Below are 24,609 nucleotides of genomic sequence, written 5' to 3'. Positions count from 1 at the left end.
CATCACTCCTGTGTTCTAATGCTACATTGTGTTAGCTAATGGTGTTGAAAGGCTCATTGATGATTAGAAAGCCTTTGTGCAATTATGTTAGCACATGAATAAAAGTGTGAGTTTTATGGAAAGCTTGAAGTTGTCTGGTGACCCCAAACTTTTGGACGGTTGTGTATCTGCACTGCATATCCAGTCTAATTATTAGCCTTCAGCTGGACGTCCATAGACTGTGGAGGCTCTGGTTGATCAGTAAACACAAAGATATAAGCAGATCAGTGCATTATAGGCATTAAAGTTAATCATCAGATGACAAAATCAGAGTTTCTTGGCAGCACCCAGCCTGAGTCAGTATACAGTGAGCGTTACATAACTTCTGTCCACTTGCAGCCAAGTCGGAGCCTGGAATTCAGATTACCGAGGCACAAGTCCATGCAGATCGTCTGTCATTTTAAAAACCCCACATTAACCAGCAGCAGCAGTGTGATGCAATGTATTCTGTAAGGGAAAATATCATCCTGCTCATTCTGATGAGGCTTTTTTGGCTCCGGTTCTTCTTCCTCCAGACATGCCGATTTATTTTTTCCGATATGCGAGTGGAAGGAATAACCGGGTTTTGTTTGGCTCAGTCGGGAGGCGATGAAGTCCCCGACTTTCAGTGAAGAGACAACTTCATTCTCCGTCTGTAAACTGTGCAACACATTGTTTTCTGCATCAGGATTCCTTTGTGTTGTGGCTCATATTGAACACACCTTTACTGCTCAATGGGGAGAAAAGAAAACTTTCCCAACGACTTTTATGCAAATGAGCACCGGGCCCCTCCAAAGCAGAGCCAGTGCTTTGAATAGAGAATCATTTGACCCTCGCTGTTGGTCAGTTTAGACAAACCAAACACTCGTCCTTCCTCGTCTTCAGCGTTAAAGGTGCCAGTTGCAGTAAAATTTGCATAAGTCTTGCAAATCCTGCTTTAAAAGTTGGGGATTTTCCAAAAAAAACACTAACAGCAGACTGCATCTACTTTGGAAATGTTTCTACAGCTATGCTATCGCTAAAATATCAGACAGTTCATTAAAAAAAAAAAAACACTTTGGAAGAAACATCCACTCTGGCGGTTTGACCAACATGCCCAAATTATTTGTCTGCTACGATGGAAATCACAAACGGTTTTGTTTGATTTGCATAACGTCTCCCCTGGGGGAACAAAGCTGCCGGGGGGCCTCCGTCTATACGTCCTCCTCCTCATCAACATGTGAAGTGTCTGCGGTCAATGGCGGAGGGGATTTACTCGCACAATAAAGACAGATGCCACCTTTTATCTGCTTAACGGAAGAGAGGCTGAGCGCGTGGCACTTGACCGCGCCGACGCATGTTGTTGGCGCGTAATGACGTCCAGCGCACCGCGGAGATGAATGGTGATGAATGGTGAATGTGGAAAAAGGGGATGGTTCTTTTTTTAGCGGGAGGTGGGGAAGGGAGAGAGGTTTTTGTTTTGGTTTTTTATCATTTTGGAGGACTCCCCAACGACACTTTTGGCGATTTTTCTTTCCCCAAACAGCCTTTTGTTTGAATAAAATGCGCCAGAAAAGAGAGAGAAAAGAATCAGGTGTTACTTAGCAGAACTTTTAAACATTTAATCAGTCAGTCAGTAGAAAGTAAATTTGTAGCGTCAAACATTTGTGTTGTGTTTAAGTTTTCCACCATAAAGTAATACAAATTCATGCATTAAAATTCACCAGAATGCAGGAAATGAAGTGTTTGATGCTCAAAATGTCCAATAAGAAGACGCCAAAACCCCCATGTTTAATATATTGTCAATTATGTGTCTATTTGTGGGGTTTTACTTCTCTTTATGATTGTTTTTGTCCAATTTTGTATGTTTTTGTAGCCATTCTGTCTCTCTTTGGGGTCATTTTGCATGACATTTTGGCTCTTTCGCGTCATTTATATGTCAAATTATGGTCATTTTTATGCCTTCTGGTGGTCATTGCACATCACATTTTGTATATAACCACTTTAATGTCATTTTGTGTCACATGTATGCTATTATTTATTTTTAGTGTCAAATTTTGTTCATTTGTAAATCATCTTTTGGCCATTTTGTCTCTTTTTGGCCATTTTAAGTCTGTTTATTATCATCTTTTAGGTCATTTTGCATCTCTTTGTTGTCATTTTTGGCGTGAAACATTTGTCCTCTGCAGGAAATAACAGCTACTTAAAGTTTTCTGCCATAAAGTAATGCAAATCCATGCAATAAAAATCAACAAAATGCAAGAAATTAAGCATTAGCTGCTCAAAATGTCCTCTAAGAAGACGCACAAACCCCCTGTTTAATATGTTGTCAATTATATGTCTTTTTGTGGTGTTTTGATTTTCTTGATGGTTGTTTTTGTCCCATTTTGGTTTTCTATTGTCACATGTTGATCATTTTGTATATTTTTGTACCATTCTGTGTCTCTTTGGGGTCATTTTGCATCACATTTAGGTATTTTTGTGTCAAATTATGGTCATTTTTATGTCTTCTGGTGGTCATTTTACATCACATTTTGTATATAACCACTTTAATGTCATTTTGTGTTTCACATTTATGCTGTTATTTATCTTGAATGTCAAATTTTAACCATTTGTACATTTTCTTTTGGTCGTTTTGCGTCACATTTTGGCTGTTTTTTGTCTTTTTTGTTGTCATTTTTTCTCTTTTTACCCATTTTAGGTCTGTTTCTAGTCATTTTTTTGGATCATTTTGCATCTCTTTGTTGTCATTTTGTGGTCAAACATTTGTCCCCTGCTGGAAATAACAGCAACTTCAAATTTTCCACTATAAAGTAATGCAAAACCATGCATAAAAGTCACCAAAACGCAAGAAATTAGGTGTTAGATGCTCAACATTTCCTAGAAGGAAACGCCCAAACCCCTTTTTTATTGTTTCTCCAGTAATCTTTAAATAAAGCCCCACCCATCCCTCTAATGCTACTGGAATATTGTGTTGTGGTGTGAAAGATGAGCACAAACCACATTCTTTTGATTGTTCGCTAACAGGAAATAAGACACAATGAAGATTCAAGTCGACTATTATTGTCTTTTTGTGGGATTTTCATTGTGTTGCCTCTCCACACACTTAGCCAGCTTGAACTGCTTCATGTTTTGTGTGTATTTTTTATGGCATAATAAAAGCAGACATAATCACATGACCTAAAAACTTCCCCCCATAAAAGCACAGTAAACATGCAAACAGGAAACATACTGATAATCTGCCTTTTGATTCTGTATTTTTCCTGAATTCAGTTGTTTCTTTGAGTTTTTAAGCTAAAATCATTCTTTTTTTCAACTTTTAACATCATTACAAGCCTCTCTGGAGCTCCAGCCGGCGTGATAAATCATTCAGCACACATTCATCACTTTCTCCAGCGACATGAAGACGTCTCCAGTGAGAACATGTAGTTATGCTAATGAGTGCACGGACCACCAAGGTCTCCCTCTCTGGCTGAGTGACACAGACAAAGACTGAGGCTCTGAAATGGTCCATTTGATTCCTGATGGTGTTTGCCTCAGAATGAGCAACATCTGCCCTGCAGAGCGGCAGCTTCCAAACTCCGGAGGACGGATTCACCCTGGTTTGGAACCGGAGCCTTTTTTGACTGAGAACAGTTTGACTTGTTCCAGTAGGAAAGGCAGATACTATGACTATTTGTGAGGGAAGTCCAAACAGTGCTAAGTTCTTCCTACTGCAGGAACTTGGTCCTTTCAGCTTTAGTTTTCTTTGCTGTGTTGGATCTGACATCTTAAACAAACCAAAACAACAACAAATAGTTGTTACTTGACTTAGCTCCAGTTCTATGTTGGAAATTTTGTCCATGTAGGATCTCATTCATCCAGGTCATGGTTATCCAAAGTAGTTTAAATCAATCCACTGGACTTTATGAAAGTTCCTTGAAGATTTTTCACCTCTGGTGAAAAATCTTCAAGGAACTTTCATAAAGTCCAGTGGATTGATTTAAACTACTTTGGATACGTTGGAAATTGTTCAGTTGAGTTTGGTATGTTAGCATATACGTCATTTACTTCAACAGGAACTTGTACATTGTTCTGGGAAGACTTGAACATTTGTACATGTTTTGACCACAGAACCACCCCTACAGAACCTTTTTGCAGAGAAAATGGTTGCTACTTCAGGGTCGGTGTACTCATGAGCAGACCTGAATCTTTGTGCCTGTCTTGACCACAATGGAACCTTTTTGACTTCAGGGTAGGTATAGTTGTGAGACCTGAAAAGCTGCTGTGTGAGTCTCTCTGATTGGTTGAACTCGTACTACATCATAACAAACCCTCAATTGTTCTTTTCCACATGCTCATAGAGCTGGAAGTACAAAATACGTAACTACTATTTATTTTCGTAGATCCTACACTGCGATCGACATGGAAAAGGCTGATTAAAAACAGGACTGTTCTTGTAAACAGCTTTTGTTTTTTGGTCATTTTTTTGCCCCAGTTTTGATCATTTTGGCATTTGCTTTGTTAATCTTGTGTCTCTCTGTGGTCATTTTCTTCCAAATTTTGGCGTTTTTACATCTTTCTGATGTTTTTTTTTTTGCATTCTGTGTCACTTTGAGGTCATTTTGTGTCACATTTAAGTTATTATGTCTTTTTAATATAAAATTTGGGCATTTTTTATACCTACATGTTGCCATTTTGCACCACTTTTTGACTGTTTTGCATCTCTTTATTGCCACTTTGCGTCTATGTGGTCATTTGTTGTCCAAATTTTGAACATTTTATTTCTCAATTTGCAAATTTTCTGCGTCTTTGTTGTCATTTTACATCTCTTTATGGATGTTCCTTTGTCCTATATTGGTTGTCTTGTGTCATTTTGCATGTTTTTGTTGCTATTCGGTCACACTGAGGTATTTTTGTGTCACATTTAGGTTATTATGCCTCTTTAGTATCAAAATTTGCATTTTTCTTTGTGTCTCCTTGTCATTTTTGCACCACCTTTTGACTGTTTTGCATGTCTTTGTTGCCACTTTGTCTCTGTGGTAATTTTCTGTTCCAATTTTGATCATTTGGTGCCTCTTTGTTGTCATTTTCCATGTCTATGGTTGTTTCATCATGCCATTTTGGTTGTCTGGTGTCACATCTCAGTCATCTTGCATGCGTTTGTTGCGTTCTTTGTCTTCCTGAGGGCATTTTGTGTTTCAGTGGGGTCATTTTGTCTCAATCTGCACCACCTGCCTCCTTAGAAATCGACATATGCAAGCTGATCCTAACACACATCCACAAATTTGCATTACAGATGAAGTTTGTGTAGGCAGGCTGCATCGTAAAACTCGCCGTAGGTACGGTGTCGTTTGGATTTGGTGCCCTAAAATCATCGCATGTTGTTGTTTTCCCTGCACAGGTTGTGTTATGTATTGATTCTGATGCTTTGTCAGTTCAGGAGTATCTGTGACGTGTTTTTCTTTGACTGAAAGCAGTTTTTGCTGAAGGTTTGTAGCTGGACTTCATTAGTTATTGTTGTTACCTGGTTACGATGCCGTCGTAAAGCTGCAGTTTGTGTCAGCTCATTGTTGAGCTTCGTTTATTGATGACTTCACTGCTGCTCTAATTTTACATGCAGAACTTGTGACTATTGTTGTCAGTTATTGGTCCCATATGTCCACACAGGTGTTTTCAGTCAGCATATATCCGATTTCCCCGCACTGACAAGCATGGACGGATTATGAAACAATGGACCCCTGGGCGAAAGGCCCCTCACTCATCCCACAGAGAGGCAACACACCCAGACTGAAACTGATTTGTGTTTTCTTTGTCTCCAAATGTGCATCTTGCAGATGTTTTGCATCATTCTGTGTGTGTTTGTGGCTATTTTGTATGTCTGTGGTCATTTTTTGGGTCATTTTGCTTGTTTTCTTTGCATTTGTGGTTGTTTGTCAAGTCTTTATGGCGTCTTTGTAGCTGTTCTGTGTTTCTTCAAGGCCACTTGGTGTCACATTTGGGTTATTGTGTCTCATCGTTGTTTTCACCTCTTTTGTGTCAGATTTTGTATGCTTTTACATCTGTTTGTGGTTATTTACATCATATTTTACATCTTTCTTTTGCCATTTAGTTTCTTTTTGGTCATTGTGCATCTACTTATGGTCATTTTTGTCACGTTATGTTTGTTTTTTTGTCAGATTTTCTATTTTTTGTTGCTGTTCCATCACTTGGAGGTCTTTTGGTGTAACATTTAGCTTATTGTGTCTGTTGCATGTCAAATTTAGTTAGCTTTTAAATTGCCTTGTTGACATGTTGCATCACATACTTGCTGTTTTGCTCTTTTTTTCATGATTTTTGCCTCATTTTGATTATTTTTTGTTTGTTATTATCAATTATGTGTCTATTTGTGATGTGTTGCTTCTCTTTATGGTTGTCTTTTGTATGTTTTTGTACCATTCTGTGTGTCTTTGAGGCCATTTTGCATCACATTTTGGTTGTTTTGCATCTTTTTTTGTGTCATATTATGGTCGTTATTATAGCATTTTGTGTCACGTTTTGCACGTAATCACATTGAGGTGATTTTGCATCACATTTTGGCTCTTTTGCATCTTTTTTGCTGCCATTTCATCTCTTTCTATCATTTTTTTTGATCATTTTGCATTTCTTTGTCGTCATTTTCTGTCCCATTTTGGTCATTTAGTGACAAATTCTGGATATTTTTTTCACATTTAGCTTGTTTTGCATCTGGCTTGTATTGAAGTTTAATCATTTTATATTTCCTTTTGGTCATTTTGCTTCGCATTTTGGTTGCTTTGCATCTCGTTTGTATCATATTATGGTCATTTTTTATATCTTCTGGTTGTCATTTTGTGTCACATTTTGAATGAAATCACTCTGACGTCATTTTGAGTCATATTTATGTTATTATTTCTCTTTAGTGTCAAATGTAATTAATTTGTGCATTGTTTTTTGGTCATTGTACTTTAAATTTTGGCTCTTTTGCATCTTTTTGTTGCCATTTTGTCTCTTGTTAGCCTTTTTATGTCTGTTTATAATCAATTTTTGGGCATTTTGTATCTCTTTGTTCTCATTTTCTGTCCCATTTTGGTCATTTAGTGTCAAATTCTGGTTGTTTTTCCTTACTGAGATTATTTTGCATCTGGTTTGTATTGAAGTTTGATCATTTTGTAACTTCTGCTGGTCATTTTGTGTCACATTTTGCATACAATCACTCTGATGTCATTTTGAGTCACATTTTTGTTCTTATTTTTCTTTAGTGTCAAATTTTGTTCATTTTTAGATCACATTGTGGTCATTTTGCATCACATTTTGGTCTTTTTGCATCTTTTTTGTTGCCATTTTGTCTCTTCTTACCATTTTAGGTCAGTTTCTAATCAGTTTTTGGTCAATTTGCATTTCTTTGTTGTCATTTTCTGTCCCGTTTTAGTTGTTTAGTGTCAAATTCTGCTTATTTTTTTCCTATTTAACTTGTTTTGAATCTGGTTTGCATCAAAGTTTGATAATTTTATATTTCCTTTTGGTCATTTTGTATCATATTTTGGCCGTTTCACATCTCTTCGGTGCCATTTTGTGATTATTTCCCATCTCTTTGGTGTCTTGATTTGGCTTTTTTGTGTCTCTTTCTAAGATCTGTGGCACAGCTTTCCAAAAAAGCAGTATTTTATACTGTTTGCTGCCTGTCTTACCACATCCTGCCTTTTAAAACCTGAACACTGAGGATATTTTAAGTGAGTCCACTGTGGCTTTAATGCCAATTAATACTTGTTTATAAATCAGTGGGTAAATCCAGTAATATCTAATAAAAGAAAACAGTTTATACTGTTTTGAGTGTGGTAAGACCAAGAAAAAATGTGTATTGTGTGTATAAAATGCCTGTAAATGCTAATTTATTATTATTTATACGGATCTGATGTCCTTCTAAACTGATTATTTATCCAAGTTTTCCACCTTTTAATGACATTTCTGTGCTGTTTTATTATTAGTGTTTTGTTTTTGTCAGACTCCAGCAGCTCCATCCAGATCCAGTGATCCAGTCCCTGGTTTGTGGAAGCCCAGGGCTGTTCACTCTCACACCAGGCTGGTCGGTGAGGAGCCTGAGACACACAAAATGCTTTTTATTCAGCCACAAGCTCATTGAGGAGCTGACGAACCCTCCGGAGTCTCAGTCAGCTCCGTCTGTTCCAGCAGCTCTTGGTCCTCCGGCTGCAGCTCACTGGCTTTTTTTCAATCCTCACCTCCACAACACACTATTTGGACAGTTTGAATCTACTTTTGTAAACTCCAGTTTCGGCTGCTCTTCTCTCAGGTGAGTGTTTGCGCGGTGACAGCAGCTGTCAGAGTCGCTCTCAAACATCTTTCTGCTGCTCCACAGTTTACATAACATCTTGAATGAGGTCAGAGTCTCTGCAGCTAGTTGGCAAGTTCACATCTTGATCTTCTCTTAGAGCTTCTAGTGGGCTCAGCTCCTTTTATTTCCAGATGAATGGAAGACTTTATTGCTTGAGACATGGAAGTTGGTGCTTTTTTGTGTGTTTGCAGCCCTAAACCAGTCGACATGTGACACAAGATTAATAAGTGGAGTTTTAAAAGTAACTATAAGCTTGTTTTTTTTTCCTTTGGTTTGGGGAAACTTTGAGGAAATCAACTTTTTTTCTTTAAATTGGCATTCTCATTAGCTCTCTTCAATGTGGAGACAATTAAAACAAGTGGTGGATGTGTCACTCTGGGCAGCATATAGTGTGTGTGTGTATGTGTGTGTGTGTGTGTGTGTGTGTGTGTGTGTGGCAGGCTGACTGACGTTTCAATTTGCTCGTCAAGCTTTAATTGTGTAATTGAAACCCCTTGTGTGTCTGTCTGCTCTCGTTCTCAGGCTGTCTGTTGACAAATCACAACATGGCCGTTGTTTTTTATACAACATTGGTCTTTTTTTTACTGCTATTTGAAGTGTTTCGTAACTTTTCTGGAGGTTTCCGTCATGTCTGAAGTGATGGAGGTCGTGTGTTTGGATTAAAAGCTCTATAACAGCTACTAAATGGTTGCTGAGGTGACTTTGTTCCTTCAGCTGCTGTTTACAGAGTGAAGAACGTCCAGTTTCTTCCTGCATCTTATTTCTTTTGGGAACCACAGTGAGGATTTAATAATGTCTGTGTTGTGCTTTCCTGTTATTGCTGTTGGGCTGCTAAGTTTTACTTTATTTGTTGATTTTTGGTTTATTAATGTGATACTACACCATCAAATTAGTTAAAAACCCAAATATATTACATTTACAATGTTCCTAAATGGAGAAAAGCACATTTGAGAAGCCAGAATTTAGATTATTTTTTCTTGAAAATGGCTTAAATGATCATCAGCTGTGACAACTGCTACATTTGCCAAGTATTTTAATAATATATGAAGTGATTTGAGTAATTTTTTGAGAAAGATTGTCAAAATATTCTGATTCCAGCTTCTGAAAAACTAATATTTTCTGCTTTCTTCTTTCCATTGCACCATCAAATTGTGCAAAAACCAAATATATTACATTACAATGATATTATACCGAGAAAAGCACATTTGAGAAGCCAAAACTTAATTTGTTTTGTTGAAAAATTACAATTTGAGTGATTTTAAGTAAGAAAGTGAGAATATTCTGACTCCAGTTTCTAAAAAACACGAATATTTTCTGGGTTATAGACAAAACAAGATATTTGTGATCCTGTTTTTTTTTTTGGAAGCTTAACTTTATCATTTGATTTTCAGTTTATTAATGTGAGAAAAACTTGAAATTACACCATCAGATTTTTTAAACCCCAAATATATCATTTATAATGATATTAAACAGAAAAACCAACAAGTCCTCAAATTCATACGACCACATCGGTCGTATGTAACGTGCACCGGAATACGACCCATGAGAGCGTATTTACGTTAGCGCCCCTACGGGGAAAAGGAACGCATTATAGGATTTAATTCGAGAAACGGCTTTTCCCTCGCGAAACGGCTTTTTCCTCACTTTCCCAGCACGGGTTTAGGGTTATGGTTAGGGTTAGGGATAGGCACAGGGATAGTGTTAGATAAATGTTTGTTCATGGTGACGTTTCACCTGCGACACTGGAGTGTCGATATTTACTCAACCGCCAGAGGTCGCATAGTCAAAACGTAACACTCGGTCGTAATACGGGCGTGTACAGACGACCTATGTGGTCGTTTTTGGTTTGAGGACAGGCTGGAAAAACGACTTAAATGATCATCAGATGTGAAAAACTGTTAAATTTACCAACTATTGGAACAGATTTCAGTAATTATTCAAGAAATAAAGTCAAAATAACTCCACCTTCTCAAAAACTAATATTTTCTGGTTTCTTCCATCCATTGCACCATCAAATTGTACAAAACCCAAATGTTACATTTGCAATGATATTAAACAGAGAAAAGCACATTTGAGAGGCCAAAATGTGGATTTTTTTTCTTGAAAAACGTATTCAGCTGGGAAAACTGTTCATTATATTCCAGTGAAACTCCAGTAAAGGGAGTAAATATGAGCCAGATCTGCTACAAAGTGAGTTTATGGCACCATTTACTGCAGTGATTCTGCAATATTTCATCCTGAAAGATTATTAGTTTATCATTTTTCAAAGTAAAAGCGTGAGGATTGCTGTTTTTCTCTGATTCATTATGAATTAAATGAACAAAAAGAGCCATTTTGAAGACATCCTTTTGGGCTCTGATGGATTTTACCCTTCAGTTTGTTTGCATTTTTAGTTCTAGGTCAGTGTTGTTTTTCTGTAAGAGCTACTAAGCTGGCAGTGAGAGCGAGACTTTCATTTCCAATAATTAAAACAAATGCAGAGCGATCCGCGGCCAAGACAGCAGCCGAGACTGCTAATGAAATCATTTACGGGGGAAACGAAGCCAGGCCTGATTTCACAATCTCATAAAAAAGTGGTGGAGGAACACAATGAGGCAGGTCAGCTGTGAACAGGAAAAAACACTGGCGCTGGTCCAGGAGTTTCTCACAGCATCCTTCCTAAAGTCCTCATCTCACATAAAAACACACATTATTATGTTATTCAGCCTCTATGTAAGTTGTTGTGTAAAGAAGGAAATTCTCAACTGGAACATTTGATTCCAAATACTGTTTAAAATTAAAATCTCCACTTATTTCCTGTGCAGGCAGCTTTAATTCCTGATGGATGGCATCTGTGAACCAAAAGGTCTCGTATTTTTTGTAATTAATCTGATGATTTAAACCAATGAAGAAAGAGTTTGTATGTTACTAACTCATAATTAAACTAAATATGTGACTTATTGTTGCACTTTCACCTTCTTATGGCACCAAAGAGCCACTTTGGTATTCGGATACCAAAATTAATATCCGGATAGTGCCGTAGCAAACGAATATTCGGATATTCGGGATATTCGGGTCCAGCCCTACAAATCACAGACGTTAAAAGCCAATGTTGCTAAATTCAGGTCAGACCTCTGTACAAATTGTAACACCATTCAGAGACGGTGGAATCTTTACTTAGAAATCAGTAATCAAAGACTGTTGTGCTTCAGTTTAACTTAAACTCTGCATCCATTATAAAATAATCAACAGGTTAGTTGACAACTTAAATAATCAACAGTTTTTGAGTGCAATCAGTGCAATAGAAGGGTAATAGACACATAATTAGTTACCTCTAACATGTCTATTGAGGCTCTGAGTCATCTAAACTTTGCACTCTTTGTGTCGTCTAGTATAGTTTTAATACATATATTTAGATTCAAGCACCTTTTGGAGGCTGAAAACTTTTCATACCTACATTGTAACCGCCTTTGACGTCTGTGACGGCTTTAAACACCGAGTTGCAGCTAATTAGAATAAATCGCAGCCTTACTTTGTTGTTGAAGCTAAAAAAATTGCACTTATTCCTCGTTTTGTTTGTTTTTTGTGCCTGTCCCGGGCTCATGTGGTGGAAAGCTGTTGAGCAGAAACGCCATGTGCAGCCTGGCCCTGACAGTAATCAGTCAATGAATAATGAACACACTCACACAAACCTGCCATTGACAGCTGTTTGGTATCTATGTGTGTGTGTGTGTGTGTGTGTCTGTGTGTTAACTCTATCAGCCGAGTGCAGCTGCATGCCTGCCTGTAGCAATTATGTTCTCGCTAAATAAGAGCCAGTGCTGGGAGGAGGGGTGTGTGTTTGTGTGTGTGTGTGTCTTATTATTAAGCGATTAACTTACTCAAAGGATAGCCGCATGATGTTGCGTGTGTGTGTGTGTGTGTGGTGTGTGTGTTAAGGCACACATGCTGTTTGAACTGTGTGTAATATAAACCAGCTCTGGGACTTTAACATGAGCCTCCAGGAGTCTCTTTGCACACACACACACACACTTTTTTTTTTTACCTTCACACACATCTCAGTGACATTTTCCTGCTTCAGACACACACACAACACACACACACACACACACACACACACAGTCGGACATATGGTCTGTTCTCAGGGCCCATATGTATTTATCCTCCCATATGACCCAATCACTCTGTGAGATCCTCAAAGGCTCTGTTGTGTTGTGAGCTCCATTCTCACACACACACACACACACACACACACACACCAGCGCATGCATACATGGGCCCATAAACACCCAGTAACCCCACCGGTCTCCCTGCAGCCTTTTCATGCTTAATTTGCTGCTCAATAGGTCAAGAGGGAAAAAGCAGACATCAGAGAATCAGGCAGCGAGTCATGCGGCCGTCCAGGCACCAGGGTCACCTCGCCTGTTCGTTTTCCCAGACAGATGTGATTTACCAGCTCACGAGAACACGAGTAAAGCCGGCGTCGAGTCAACGCCGCCTTTGTTGTGGCCGGGAAACGCCGTAAAATAAAAACGGCTGAATCAGATATCCGTCTTCCAGTCCTCGAAGCCCATGGAGCAATCGATTCCTAGCTCTGAGAAGTGTGTTGTTTGTTTGTTCGGGGGCTATTTTCAGAGGAAATGCGCTCGTAAAGACGTCACGAAGGTGATACTGAGCGGTTTATCTCAAGTGATGAAAGAAGTGGGGTATTGATTTAGAAATGTGGAGTTCATCGAATTATCACAGAATTAAAAGGCGGTTCGTTTCAGTGGCAGAACTGGAACAGATGAGCAGCTAACTCTCAGTCCACCAGGCTTATTACTCCTCCAGGGAACGGTGGAGCTATATGACGATCAGTGTCTGTCTGTCTGTCCGTCTGTCTGTTAGCAACTTTACTCAACAACGGACAAACTGATTTGGATGAACTTTTCAGGGAAGGTCAGAAATGATACAAGGATCAAGTGATTACATTTTGGCAGTGATGTGACTTATAGTCTGGATGCATGGATTTGTGAAAGATTTCTGGATCATTGCAAGATAGCAGCATAGTGTCACTGTAACCATGACAACAAGTAAACACTATGTCAGCTGCCTGCTGACAATCACATCATTGTGATCCTACTACAAGTCCACCACTGTGGAGTTATCGATACTTAGCACTGGAAATGAAACGAGGGACACCCGATTTAATTGTGGGGGTGTTTTTGAGTCCCATCAATTCCCGCCGCCTGCTACATATTTAGGTCACATGATTCTTTATCTGTACACAGCATACACATACAGAACACATGCCTGTGCTCAGTGCAAAATCATTTTGTTTGTGGGTACATCATGTTAAAGGGCCACATTCTATAGTGCCGTGATTTTCGCCACAAATTTTTTCAAGATTTCAGCCATCGGAAATGATACAGTGAGTGAACAGCAGTACTGCTTTCTCTGAGTGCTTTTCACCTTTATTTCCTGCAGCTACTACCGCTAAAACATCTCAGCTCAACTGAAACTCACCAAAGGTTCTGCTGCTGGCTGCAAGAGTGAATACGAGTTAGCTTTGACAATCTGTACCATTCAGAGGTGGTGGAAAATATATTTTAAAACCAGAAATCAAGGACTGTTGTGCTTCAGTTTAGCCTAAATTCAGCGTCCGTTAGCTTCTCTCCTGCTCTCTGTGCTCACACATGCTGCACTTTAATACTAATTATTCCCAATAAAACAGCTCTCATTCATGTATTATCTGTTTTTGTAGTTAGAAAACAGATTGAGTACGGAATAATGAGTGAAATGAGGCTCGTTAAGGCTAAATGTTAACCAGAATTTACTTCCAAGTTGCTGCTCTGCTTTGATTAAATACTGGTAATTTAAAAGCTACACTGTCTGAGAAGTCTCCCTAGAATTTGACTATGTTTCCATAGAATTTGAAACTAATACCAAAAGGAGACGCTTTAGCTTCTCTGAGCTTAATCCTTTCATATGATGTGTGGAGTTTAACCCAACATTTTGCACTTCAAGGCCTAAACCATTGTTTACTTTTCATTCTGTGTGGCATACGATAGCAGACAGTTAACTGAAATGTCCTTTTTGGGGTTCTTTGAGGCAAATTTATCTTTTAGATTCATATTTTGTTGCAGCATTGGTGTGAAAATTAAATGTTTTTGTAATTTTTAAAGCTTATTTTAGTAGCAGTGTCATATTTAACAGATAAAAAAAAGGATATTAAACGAGTGTATGAATTTTGTGGATGTTAACTGCTAAAAATGACAGTGCAGCCAAATAAAGAGTGAAAAAACAGGAATATTTAGTAACTCTGCTATCATTATGCAACCACTGTCACTGACAGAAGCAGAGGGGATACAAACACATGTGCAGCCAAAAAAACAACAAAGCGGTCGTGAATTGGTTCACACCTGTGTGTGATGCTTCCAGCTGGAGCTGCTCTCCATCAGACATAAAGAGGCTCTTAACAGCGACACTAAAACTGCGAACATGAAGAGCGGCTCCGGCCTGACATGTCACATGGAGAGGTGATGTTAAATTCATGCAGGTCTGTGGAACAACATATGAGCTGCAGAGAAAAAAAATCTAAAGTGTGCACAGATTAAATAGCAGGGATCTCGTTTCATTCATCCAGTATGCATTAACTAATATTTTCTTACTATAATTCAGTTCTGTCCTTGTGAAGAGCAACAATTTATATGAGTCTTAATGAAGTTTGGCTTTTCTGCAACTATTGTTTTGATTAGAAAAGCCCTTATTTTAATGAAGAAGTAAGAACGATGGGGATTTATGAAATGGAAATGCATGAAAAACTACCAACTGTGTAATTACAGTCAGTCAAAATGACTAATGGCTCAAAATGGCTCAAATTCACCTATTAAATGTGCAATTAAATGAGCTAGTTTTTTTTATATTTATTGCACAAAAATGAGAGTTGTATCAAAGACATTAAAGTCTGAAACTATCCCTTTTAAAGATGTTGCTTCATAATACAGAGATATTGGAAATAAATGTAGAAATATACTAAGTGTGCAGTTGAACTAGTCAAAATGGCATTGATGTCTGTAATGTTAATTTTTAATGATCAAACTCAGATATTAAACTTTCAAACAGCTAACCAAGCAAGCTAGTTGTTGCATATTTAGTGCACAGAAATGAGAACTGTGTCAAAGAAAGGGAAAATGTCAAAAACGTTCGTTCACAATTTAAGCTGACAATGTAGACTCTACATTTTCAATGTAACAATACAACCTACTTAAAATCCCAACTTTTGCCTGGGTTTTCAGTTTAGTTTGAGTATTTGTTCTGTGATCTTGTGCCAAACAAAGAGGATGCTCTCTTTAATTCCAACCAAATGAGACAGATATGTGGTATCAGAACAGATGAAGGGTTTGGAAGCAGAATGGTCTGAATCACTTTCTGTAGTTTTTGATAAAAATAGGTTTGAAGTTTTGTGTCTTCCAGAATGGTCTATCATTCCACTGTAACACTACATTTGCGCTGTGGGTTAGATCACTTTGCCACTAAAATCTAGACCATAAAATGTTACAGAAATGATCTAAAACTCAGTTTGGATGTTTTGTTCATTAGACCACTCTGCTTCTAAAACCCTGAGATGTAAAAACTATTCAGAATCTCCGGTTTGTGGCTGTTCGACAGCAGGTCTGAATCCCTGCGGGTGTCTGTTACACTGAGGTCTTATCATTAAAGACATCTATCCTGGCTGATGTCAGCGGAGTTAAATTCCGGCTTATCTCTTCCTGCTCTTGTCCCGCTCTGATGTCATTGCGTAACATCTCCCGTCTCTTCCTTCTTCCTCCTGCAGACTCTGGATTTTCCTGGTGATGACCTCACTGCTGTTCCCTGGCAACGCCCACGCTGCGATGAAGGACCTCTCCTCCTCCTCCTCACCTCTTACCTCCCTCCTCCACTACCCATCCTCCAAGACCTCCGTCGTGCCCTTCTCTCCGTCCGCCGGTCCCGTCTCCTCACCCGGCTCGCCGCTGACCTCGGCGCCGCTCTCTAAACCTCAGCCGTTCTGCCTGCAGACGGGGCCTCACCTCATCGCCAGCATGCAGCTGCAGAAGCTCAACTCACACTACCAGAACCTGGCTGGCGCCGCCACCGGACACCCAGCGCCCGGCGGGGCTCAGAGGGGCTTCGGTGCCTCACCGCTGGGCACCAGTAACCAGCTGCTGGGGCCGACTGGGACTCTCGGTGGAGGCGGGATGGGCATCGGCATGGGGAACCAGGGCTCCGGCGCCGGTGGAATTATCGACTTTGACCCGGTGGACGAGGAGGTCCTCATGTCCCTGGTGGTGGAGCTGGGTTTGGACCGAGCCAACGAGCTGCCGGAGCTCTGGCTGGGGCAGAACGAGTTTGATTTCATGTCAGACGTTCCGGCCGGATGCTGACCTCTGAACAGCAGAAACTGACAAAGAGAGAGGAGACGTCTCTCCCTGTTTGTTTTTTCTCTTTCCTCCTTTTCTTGGTCGATAAAACGAGGAAACACAAGAGATACTGAGTGATAAAGAGATTAGAGGCAAACTCTCATCTCTGTTTTGCTTTCATACTCGTGGCAGGCTGATGGAAGAAGCAAACACAGCTTGCTTTTGATTTTTTTGTTGTTTTTTTCCAATGGAGTTCTTTCAATCAGTGCATTTTCCTTTTCCTGTGATGTAACCAGAGGTGCTCATTCATATTTCCCCTTTTGGTAGAACAGTCAGACAAACATTAGCGTATGAACAGAAACTAGGAGTGGAGGACTGCTGCTCCTATCCTCTTTCCTCCGTCACTCCATCACTGGGGCTTAATGAAAACGAGCTGACTGACATGCAAGGGGCTGACGGGGACATCTGAGCCCCTCTCTTGGAAACAAACTATAAAGACAGTCGGTAAGATACACCTGTTGGACCGGCTCCCCTCTTTTCTTAACACCAGCGTTTAAGGAAAATGAAAATGGGAACCACGGCTTTATGGGAGATTTGCAAAGGATGGCAAACACTGCGCTTCCTGTTTTCTTAATAGACAATATTAGACTCTGGTCTCATGGGAAAGAGACTCCTGTCTGTTGGCTTCACAAAGAAACTGATTGTCTAAGAACTGGTTATCTCAATGTACTTCTCTTTCTTTTTTTTGTTTGAATTTAGTTCAACCAGTCGTATTCATAGAACATGTTATTTAAGACAGCGGCTGATATCCATCAGGAGTCTGGACAAGGAGAGCTTCTGTGGCAGCTCTGCTTTTCTGAACATAATGAATTAGATCAAGAAATGTGGAATCTTTGGGGCCTGAATGGAGTAAATTGTGTCTGGCTGTGGTCATGCAAGTCGCCACTACATGTGCATGTTTTGTTTTCTGACCTGCGGTGTCAGTGATCCCAGGTTTCAATCGGCTTCACACGCCCTCGGCTTTTTGATGTTCCTGCTCTGTCACTTTGATATTTGTGTCAAACATTTGGTTAAGATCTGCAGACTTTATGTTCCTGATCAGGAGGCGTCATCTGTTTTCTTATCAAACGCTGCTGTTTGCACACCTTTGACCAGCCGTTTGCAGAGTTTGGACCAAAATGAAGTTTCGTAGAAACTAGCAGCTAATGCATTAGCATAGTTTCTGCTAATTCGTGCTGTTTTATTGTCTTATAAAAGATGCATTGCGCCACCTGGCAGCCATACTGGAGGTCCTTTGCTTCAGGTTTTCCTAAAAAGCTGTTGCTGTTTTGCTTTTCAACAACAATCACGTTAGATTTTAGCTCCTGCAGCTGCCAGAAACTAGCATGAACATGAGCCAAGAAGCTGGTAAAAAAAACTCTACCAAAGAGCACAAGTGAAACCCGAAGTCACATTTAAAGCTTCCCTCAGTCGTGACATGCAGATGAACTTCAGCGCTTAACTCCGAAGAAGTCCCGAAAGTGTTGGGTTACATCATAACTGCTACTGAGCTTGCATGTCCAATCAGAGCCATGCGATACGGTTGAAAGCTGTGGGAAAAAAGCTAATAAGTCAACCCTGACATGGCGTTGTTGTGCAAAGTGAGCCTTTACATGTGAAATTACACGTTTAATGGTTGTTTTCACATCAGGTTGCACTTCGCGACTTTGATTTCACTCGAAAAACATGCACATTCTGTACACATAAAACAGAGATCAGTGGCGTCTGTGTGGTGAAATTCTACTTCTTTTTTTTTTTTAACTCATTAGCATGTCCACATGTTTTTTTTTTAACAAGCTGGAAGACATACACTACCGTTCAAAAGCTTGGGGTCACCCAGATGTCGTCATGTTTTACATGAAAAGTCACACTTTAATTCATGTGCTAACATATCTGTACAACGGTTTTCTAATCATCAATTAGCCTTTTAGCTTGGTTAGCTAACACAATGTAGCATTAGAACACAGGAGTGATGGTTGCTGGAAATGTTCCTCTGTACCCCTATGGAGATATTTCATTAAAAATCAGCCGTTTCCATCTAGAATAGTCATTTACCACATTAGCAAAGTCTAGACTGGATTTCTGATTTATTAAATATTGTCTTCATTGAAAAATATTGCTTTTCATTCAAAACAAGGACATTTCTAAGTGACCCCAAGCTTTTGAACGGTACTGTATAATGAGCAGAATAAGCAGTGGGCACCATGGTTGATCTAAGGAACCAATCCTGTCAGCCTACAAGGTGTTTCTCTGCATCATTATTCTCTCCAACAGGTTTGGCTGAGGTACTCCAATATTATAACTTCCCATTGTGTAGAGTAGAATAGCTTTACAGAGTTGTAGGTGAGCTTATGTGCAGGGGAGGTTCATAGATCGGCAAATTCCAAAGGTGACAATGCAACATCTAAGCCAAGCACCTATTTTCATGCAAAAAAAAAAAAAACAACAACTTCTAAATATGTAACTTAAATACATTGAAATTAAATTTTTATGGATTAAGTCAATAGCAAGAGAGTGACACCACTTTAAAAATACATTTAAAGCAGCAAATTAATGAAACTCAAAACCATTACCTATTCAGATGTTATTTCTTTAAATATTACTGTTGGTCATGTGCTTGCACTGCAGAAGTGTTGCAGAAGACCTCAGTATCCTTAATGGTGCTCTTATGTAAGGGTGGATCTAAGGGTTTTTCCTGCATCAAGGCCCTTTGGTGGTACCCTGCAAGAGGAATAAGGCAGCATCATAATATATGTTTTATTTACTCAAGCATAACAGCCATTTCAGCTTGCATAGATTTCTATATAATAGAACCCAGACTCGTCGGCCTAACTATAAATGGAGTAATTATGCTTACTAGCCCTCTAACAGACCAATTATGAGCCAGAAAACCCGCCGAATGTGTGAGAGGAGTAGACTAGAGCAGTTTTACAGTGGTTAAGCAGATATGTAGGTAAGCTTATGTGCAGTGGAGGTTCATAGATTTGCAAATTCTCGAGGCAACAATGCAACATCGAAGCCAAGGAACTATTTTCATGCAAAAAAAAATTTAAACATGTAACTTTAATACACTGAAATGAGGTTTTTCAGGGTTAAATCAATAGCCAGAGAGTGACGCCACATTAAAAATATATTTAAAACGTACAAAAAAAATCTGTTCAGGTATAATTTCCATGCGTTTGCATTCTTAAACTGTAGTTTTGCTTCATACCTCACTGTCTCTAATGGTGGTTTAATGCAACAGTTTTTCCTGCGTAGAGGACTTTTGTTGCCCCTACAAAAGAGCACAAAAAACATGCTGTTTTTTTTTTTATCATTTACTCAAGCACAATAGGCATTTTAGGTCATCAAATAGCATTAAATTGCATCTATGTAATAATGCGACACAGACTCATTAGCTTTACTATACTCAGACTGATCATGCTTACTAACCCGCTTAAAGACCAATTTTGAGCCAGAAAAACCCACTGAATGTGTAGTGTTGTTTCCCATGTGATGCATTCACGTGTTTTTTTTTAAATATAAATGTAGATATTATTGATTAAAACATTTATTTTTCAGCTTAATCCTGCTGAATCGTTGCAGCCTGGATATGTTTAAAGCTTATGGGAGCTGCAACTACAGAGTGTTTTTGGGATTGAGCACTTTCTATAAAACGAGAAAGAACAGCGAACTATCGGACCTCCATGATGCTGCCAGATGTGGTTGCCAGTTTGGTGCACAAATGATCTCACTTTATGATTGCAGACGGAACACTAAGCGGTTTATAGAGTCCACTGTGCACCAACCAGGTGTTTGTTTCTCGCTGCTGCGGACTTAAAATATCCATGGGGCTTTAAACCGACACCCGACCCTCCACCCAAATATAGGGGCTTTACTGGATGCAGCAGGATGGGGGTAAGAGGAGATGGAGGGTTGGAGCTGAGCGTCCCAAACAAAGGCCTTTCACCTCGGCCCGGCGTGTCTGTCATCTCGGCATTGTGGGTCTCCTCCCGGACCACACACAATAACACACCTGTATCCTCGCAAAGACACAAGCCGTTGGAAACGAAGCGGCAGCGTCGGGATGGTGTTACAGCGGGGAAACGGGAGCCGTGGCCATGAAACAGGCACTTGTTCAGTTACTTCATGGGGTTGTTGTGTTTGTGTGAAAGCGATAGTGATGTTGGTGGAAAAGAGGCCGAAAAAGCAGCACACGGAGGAGGAAAAACACCCGCCGAGCCTCGTTAATTTATTTAGATCCACACAGCTCGGCTTACATACATATTTCTTAACACTTTTTAATGTCGATAAGCGTCTCGGTTACAGTCCAATTTTCTGTTCCCGTCCGTCTTTAAGCAGCCATTAATGAAAACCCGCTGAAAGGAGTAATTTGACAGAATCCTTTTCTCCTTTAAAGGGGATCTGGTGGGTATTTCCTCTAGAACAACCACTCCACTGACACAGACAGACACTCGGATTCTTCTCTTCCTCCGTCTCGCCGCCTAAGTGGGCCAGAAAAACATTCTTCACATCGAAGACGGCCTCAAGTCGACATTTTTGTGTGTCTGTGTGTGTGTTGTTTTGCGGTCCGGTCTTAATCCCAGCTGAGTGGATGTTGGTTTTTTTTTTTTGCTGTGTGAACCAGAGCGTCCCTCCTTTCTCCTCCCCTGAGAAGCTGCTTGAATTGTCTTGAGGGCTTTCATTTCCTCTTTTTCCTTGACATCTGATACTGCAGATTAACCTTTTGAACCAAAATAGTCATTGCAGCGTCGAAAACTCAGATCCATGCAAAGTATTCTTCATTTTTTGGAGGGTCATTTTGAGCCTAATTACTGCATTACTCCTTTTCCAAAGCAAACACTCCGAGTTTAGTGTGTTTTAGCTTCAATGACGGAAAGAATATCGACTTTAATGGCTCCGTCGTCCATATTGTGGCATTTCCTAGTAGAAAGACTTGATTATGTTGCAGTAATTACTCCACCAAGAAACGCAGTGGAGTTATGTGAGGGTTGGTGTTGGTTTGTCTGTTTGTCTGTCTGTTCACAACATTACTCAAAAACAGACTAATGGATTTGGATGAAATTTTCAGAGAAGGTCAGAAATGACACAGGGACCAAGTGATTAGACTTCGGCAGTGATGCAGCTTATAGTCTGGATCCACGGATTTGTGAAAGATTTCTGTATCATTGTGAGATAGCGGCATTGTAACTATGACAACAAGTGAACACTACGTCAGCTGTCTGCTGATGATCACATGATTGTGATCCTACAACAAATCCACCACTGTAGACTTATCAGGACTTATCCAGGAACAAACTGATTGAATTGTGGTGGACGTTTCCGAGCCCCATCAATTCCCGCCTCCTGCTACATATTTAGGTCACGCGATTCGGTATCTGTACATAGCATACACATGCATAACACATGTCTGTGGTCAATGAAACGTCATTTAGTTTATGGGAATGTCTATATTAAACTGCCACATTTTATGTCATCGTGGTTTCTGATCATCAATAACTAGTAAAAAATGCTGCATTTCTACAAAAGAACTGCTGCATATCTGACAATGCCATATGGGGGAATGAACAGCCTTGGCGGAGGACTGCGTTCTCTAAGTGCTTTTCTCGTTACATTCTGTGATAATCTGGCTAATTTGTCTAAACAAAAAATGGAAAAGCTTATAACTAAAAGCCTGCAAAACCAAACTGCATGTATCATTTGAATGGTAGCATCTTCTAGTTTCTGAATTTGTGCTTGGTTAGCATGAGGCTAGTACACATGCTAAGTTACATCAGTTCAAGCATGATTCCAAAACGTTTCCATTTTTGTCTGTAATACGTCATGTTTGATTACCAATAAGTAGAAAGTGTTTAAGGCCAGGACTCTGCAAATCACCACAGACTTTCTACATCATGTTGACCACAGATAGGGGAAATTTCAGACCTCTAGGCCTAACTTTTTTGGAATTAGGGCTTGTGTCACATGTCCATATTGGTAGAAATTCTTTGAAATGCAAGAAAAAATGTGGCCCATCCTTCTTCCAAAATTGGAAATGAACACGTAAATAGTCCTGTTTTGTCTCACACAGTTGAAATCCAAAAGAAATGCTGTCACTTACCAAATATTTGCGTTCCAGAAACCTGCTGGCTAATTGATTTTTGGTCTGGATGTGCTGCTGTGGTCAAACATTCCAATGGAGAAGCGTCTGTCGTTGATGAAACAGTTAAAAGATGCATTTACTGCCACGATAAAGATGGAATTTCCACAACTGGCCAACCCACGTGTTATTTTTATTACTATTTTTATTTCCTATCTGATCTACGAAGCATCAGCAGACCAGTGCGGCTCATGAAAGCTCCTCTTAATGGTGCCTTATCACCAAAAACCCTGTGACACTTTCTGTTAATTCAACTACAGCTAATAAAGCAGATTTACAGTGTTCATGTGACATCAGTGATTTGTTTCTTGACAGCTGCTTCTGGGCTTCGGGGGTCATTAAAAATATCCCAACACATGAAGGACTGTGAAAACCTTCAGCACAAACAGCGATATATCTGTTAAAATCCACAGTAATAAAGCTCTCCAGCCTGAAGCACTGATTTAATACTGGCCTGCCTTTAAACCTGTACATTAATGTCTTATTTTGTTCTTGGTTCTACCTGCAGTTTCTTTCTTTGATTTTGTTTTTCTGTCTAGCGATGAAATTATTATTATTCAAAGATGATTTTAAAGCACTTTTTGCTCACCGACTCTCACTTGTACATCTATATGAATATGTAAATGACTGAGATCATATTGGAAAACAAAAGCTTGTATTTTTGTTACGGCTCTGAAGTTTTGGTGGGAAATAAAGAAAGTTGAAAACTGAACTGGAGTGAATATTGGTGATTCAAACAGGAGACAAAACACCAAATATCACATAAAACAACCTTAGTGATGAGGCAAACAGGTTTTCCATTAAATCAGATGCACAAAAGGTAAAAAAAAAAAAAAAAAAAGTAAATATTAGTGTAGAAGGTCAAACAAGCAAAATCATTACAGATACACACGTGGACAAAATTGTTGGTACCCCTCAGTTAAAGAAGGAAAAACCCACAATTCTCACTGAAATCACTTGAAACTCACAAAAGTAACAATAAATAAAAATTTATTGAAAATTAAATAATCAAAATCAGCCATCACTTTTGAATTGTTGATTAACATAATTATTTAAAAAAACAAACTAATGAAATAGGGCTGGACAAAAATGATGGTACCCATAACTTAATATTTTGTTGCACAACCTTTTGAGGCAATCACTGCAATTAAACGATTTCTGTATTTGTCAATGAGCGTTCTGCAGCTGTCAACAGGTATTTTGGCCCACTCCTCATGAGCAAACAGCTCCAGTTGTCTCAGGTTTGATGGGTGTCTTCTCCAAATGGCATGTTTCAGCTCCTTCCACATATGTTCAATGGGATTCAGATCTGGGCTCATAGAAGGCCACTTTAGAATAGTCCAACGCTTTTCTCTCAGCCATTCTTGGGTGTTTTTGGCTGTGTGTTTTGGATGGTTGTCCTGTTGGAAGACCCATGACCTGCGACTGAGACCAAGCTTTCTGACACGAGGCAGCACATTTCTCTCCAGAATGCCTTGATAGTCTTCAGATTTCATCGTACCTTGCACACTTTCAAGACACCCTGTGCCAGATGCAGCAAAGCAGCCCCAAAACATTACTGAGCCTCCTCCATGTTTCACCGTAGGGACAGTGTTCTTTTCTTCGTATGCTTGGTTTTTGAGTCTATGAACATAGAGTTGATGTGCCTTACCAAAAAGCTCCAGTTTGGTCTCATCTGTCCAAAGGACATTCTCCCAGAAGCTTTGTGGCTTGTCAACATGCATTTTTGCAAATTCCAGTCTCGC

At 39.6% G+C, this 24,609-nt stretch overlaps 2 protein-coding genes across 2 annotated transcripts in view; both read left to right on the top strand.

The window, feature by feature from the left end:
• The window catches only part of rps4x (ribosomal protein S4 X-linked), a 163,279-nt gene that overhangs the window by 126,562 nt on the left and 12,108 nt on the right, over nt 1–24,609 (top strand). The gene's annotated exons all lie outside the window — the stretch shown is intronic.
• cited1 (Cbp/p300-interacting transactivator, with Glu/Asp-rich carboxy-terminal domain, 1) lies at nt 7,437–23,576 on the top strand. Its single transcript, XM_022200979.2, has 2 exons — nt 7,437–8,284; nt 16,122–23,576. Exon 2 carries the CDS (start codon nt 16,141–16,143, stop codon nt 16,708–16,710), a length of 570 nt encoding a protein of 189 aa, XP_022056671.1. The 5' UTR covers nt 7,437–8,284; nt 16,122–16,140; the 3' UTR covers nt 16,711–23,576.

This window comes from Acanthochromis polyacanthus, chromosome 23 (genome assembly GCF_021347895.1).
Source record: "Acanthochromis polyacanthus isolate Apoly-LR-REF ecotype Palm Island chromosome 23, KAUST_Apoly_ChrSc, whole genome shotgun sequence".
NCBI lineage: Eukaryota > Metazoa > Chordata > Actinopteri > Pomacentridae > Acanthochromis > Acanthochromis polyacanthus.
Note: the sequence above shows the minus strand (reverse complement) of the source record. Positions and strands in the feature narration are given on the sequence as shown.

Excerpts from the sequence above, each read along its gene's own strand:
- cited1 (XM_022200979.2), top strand. The coding sequence starts at position 16,141 with ATGACCTCACTGCTGTTCCCTGGCAACGCCCACGCTGCGATGAAGGAC.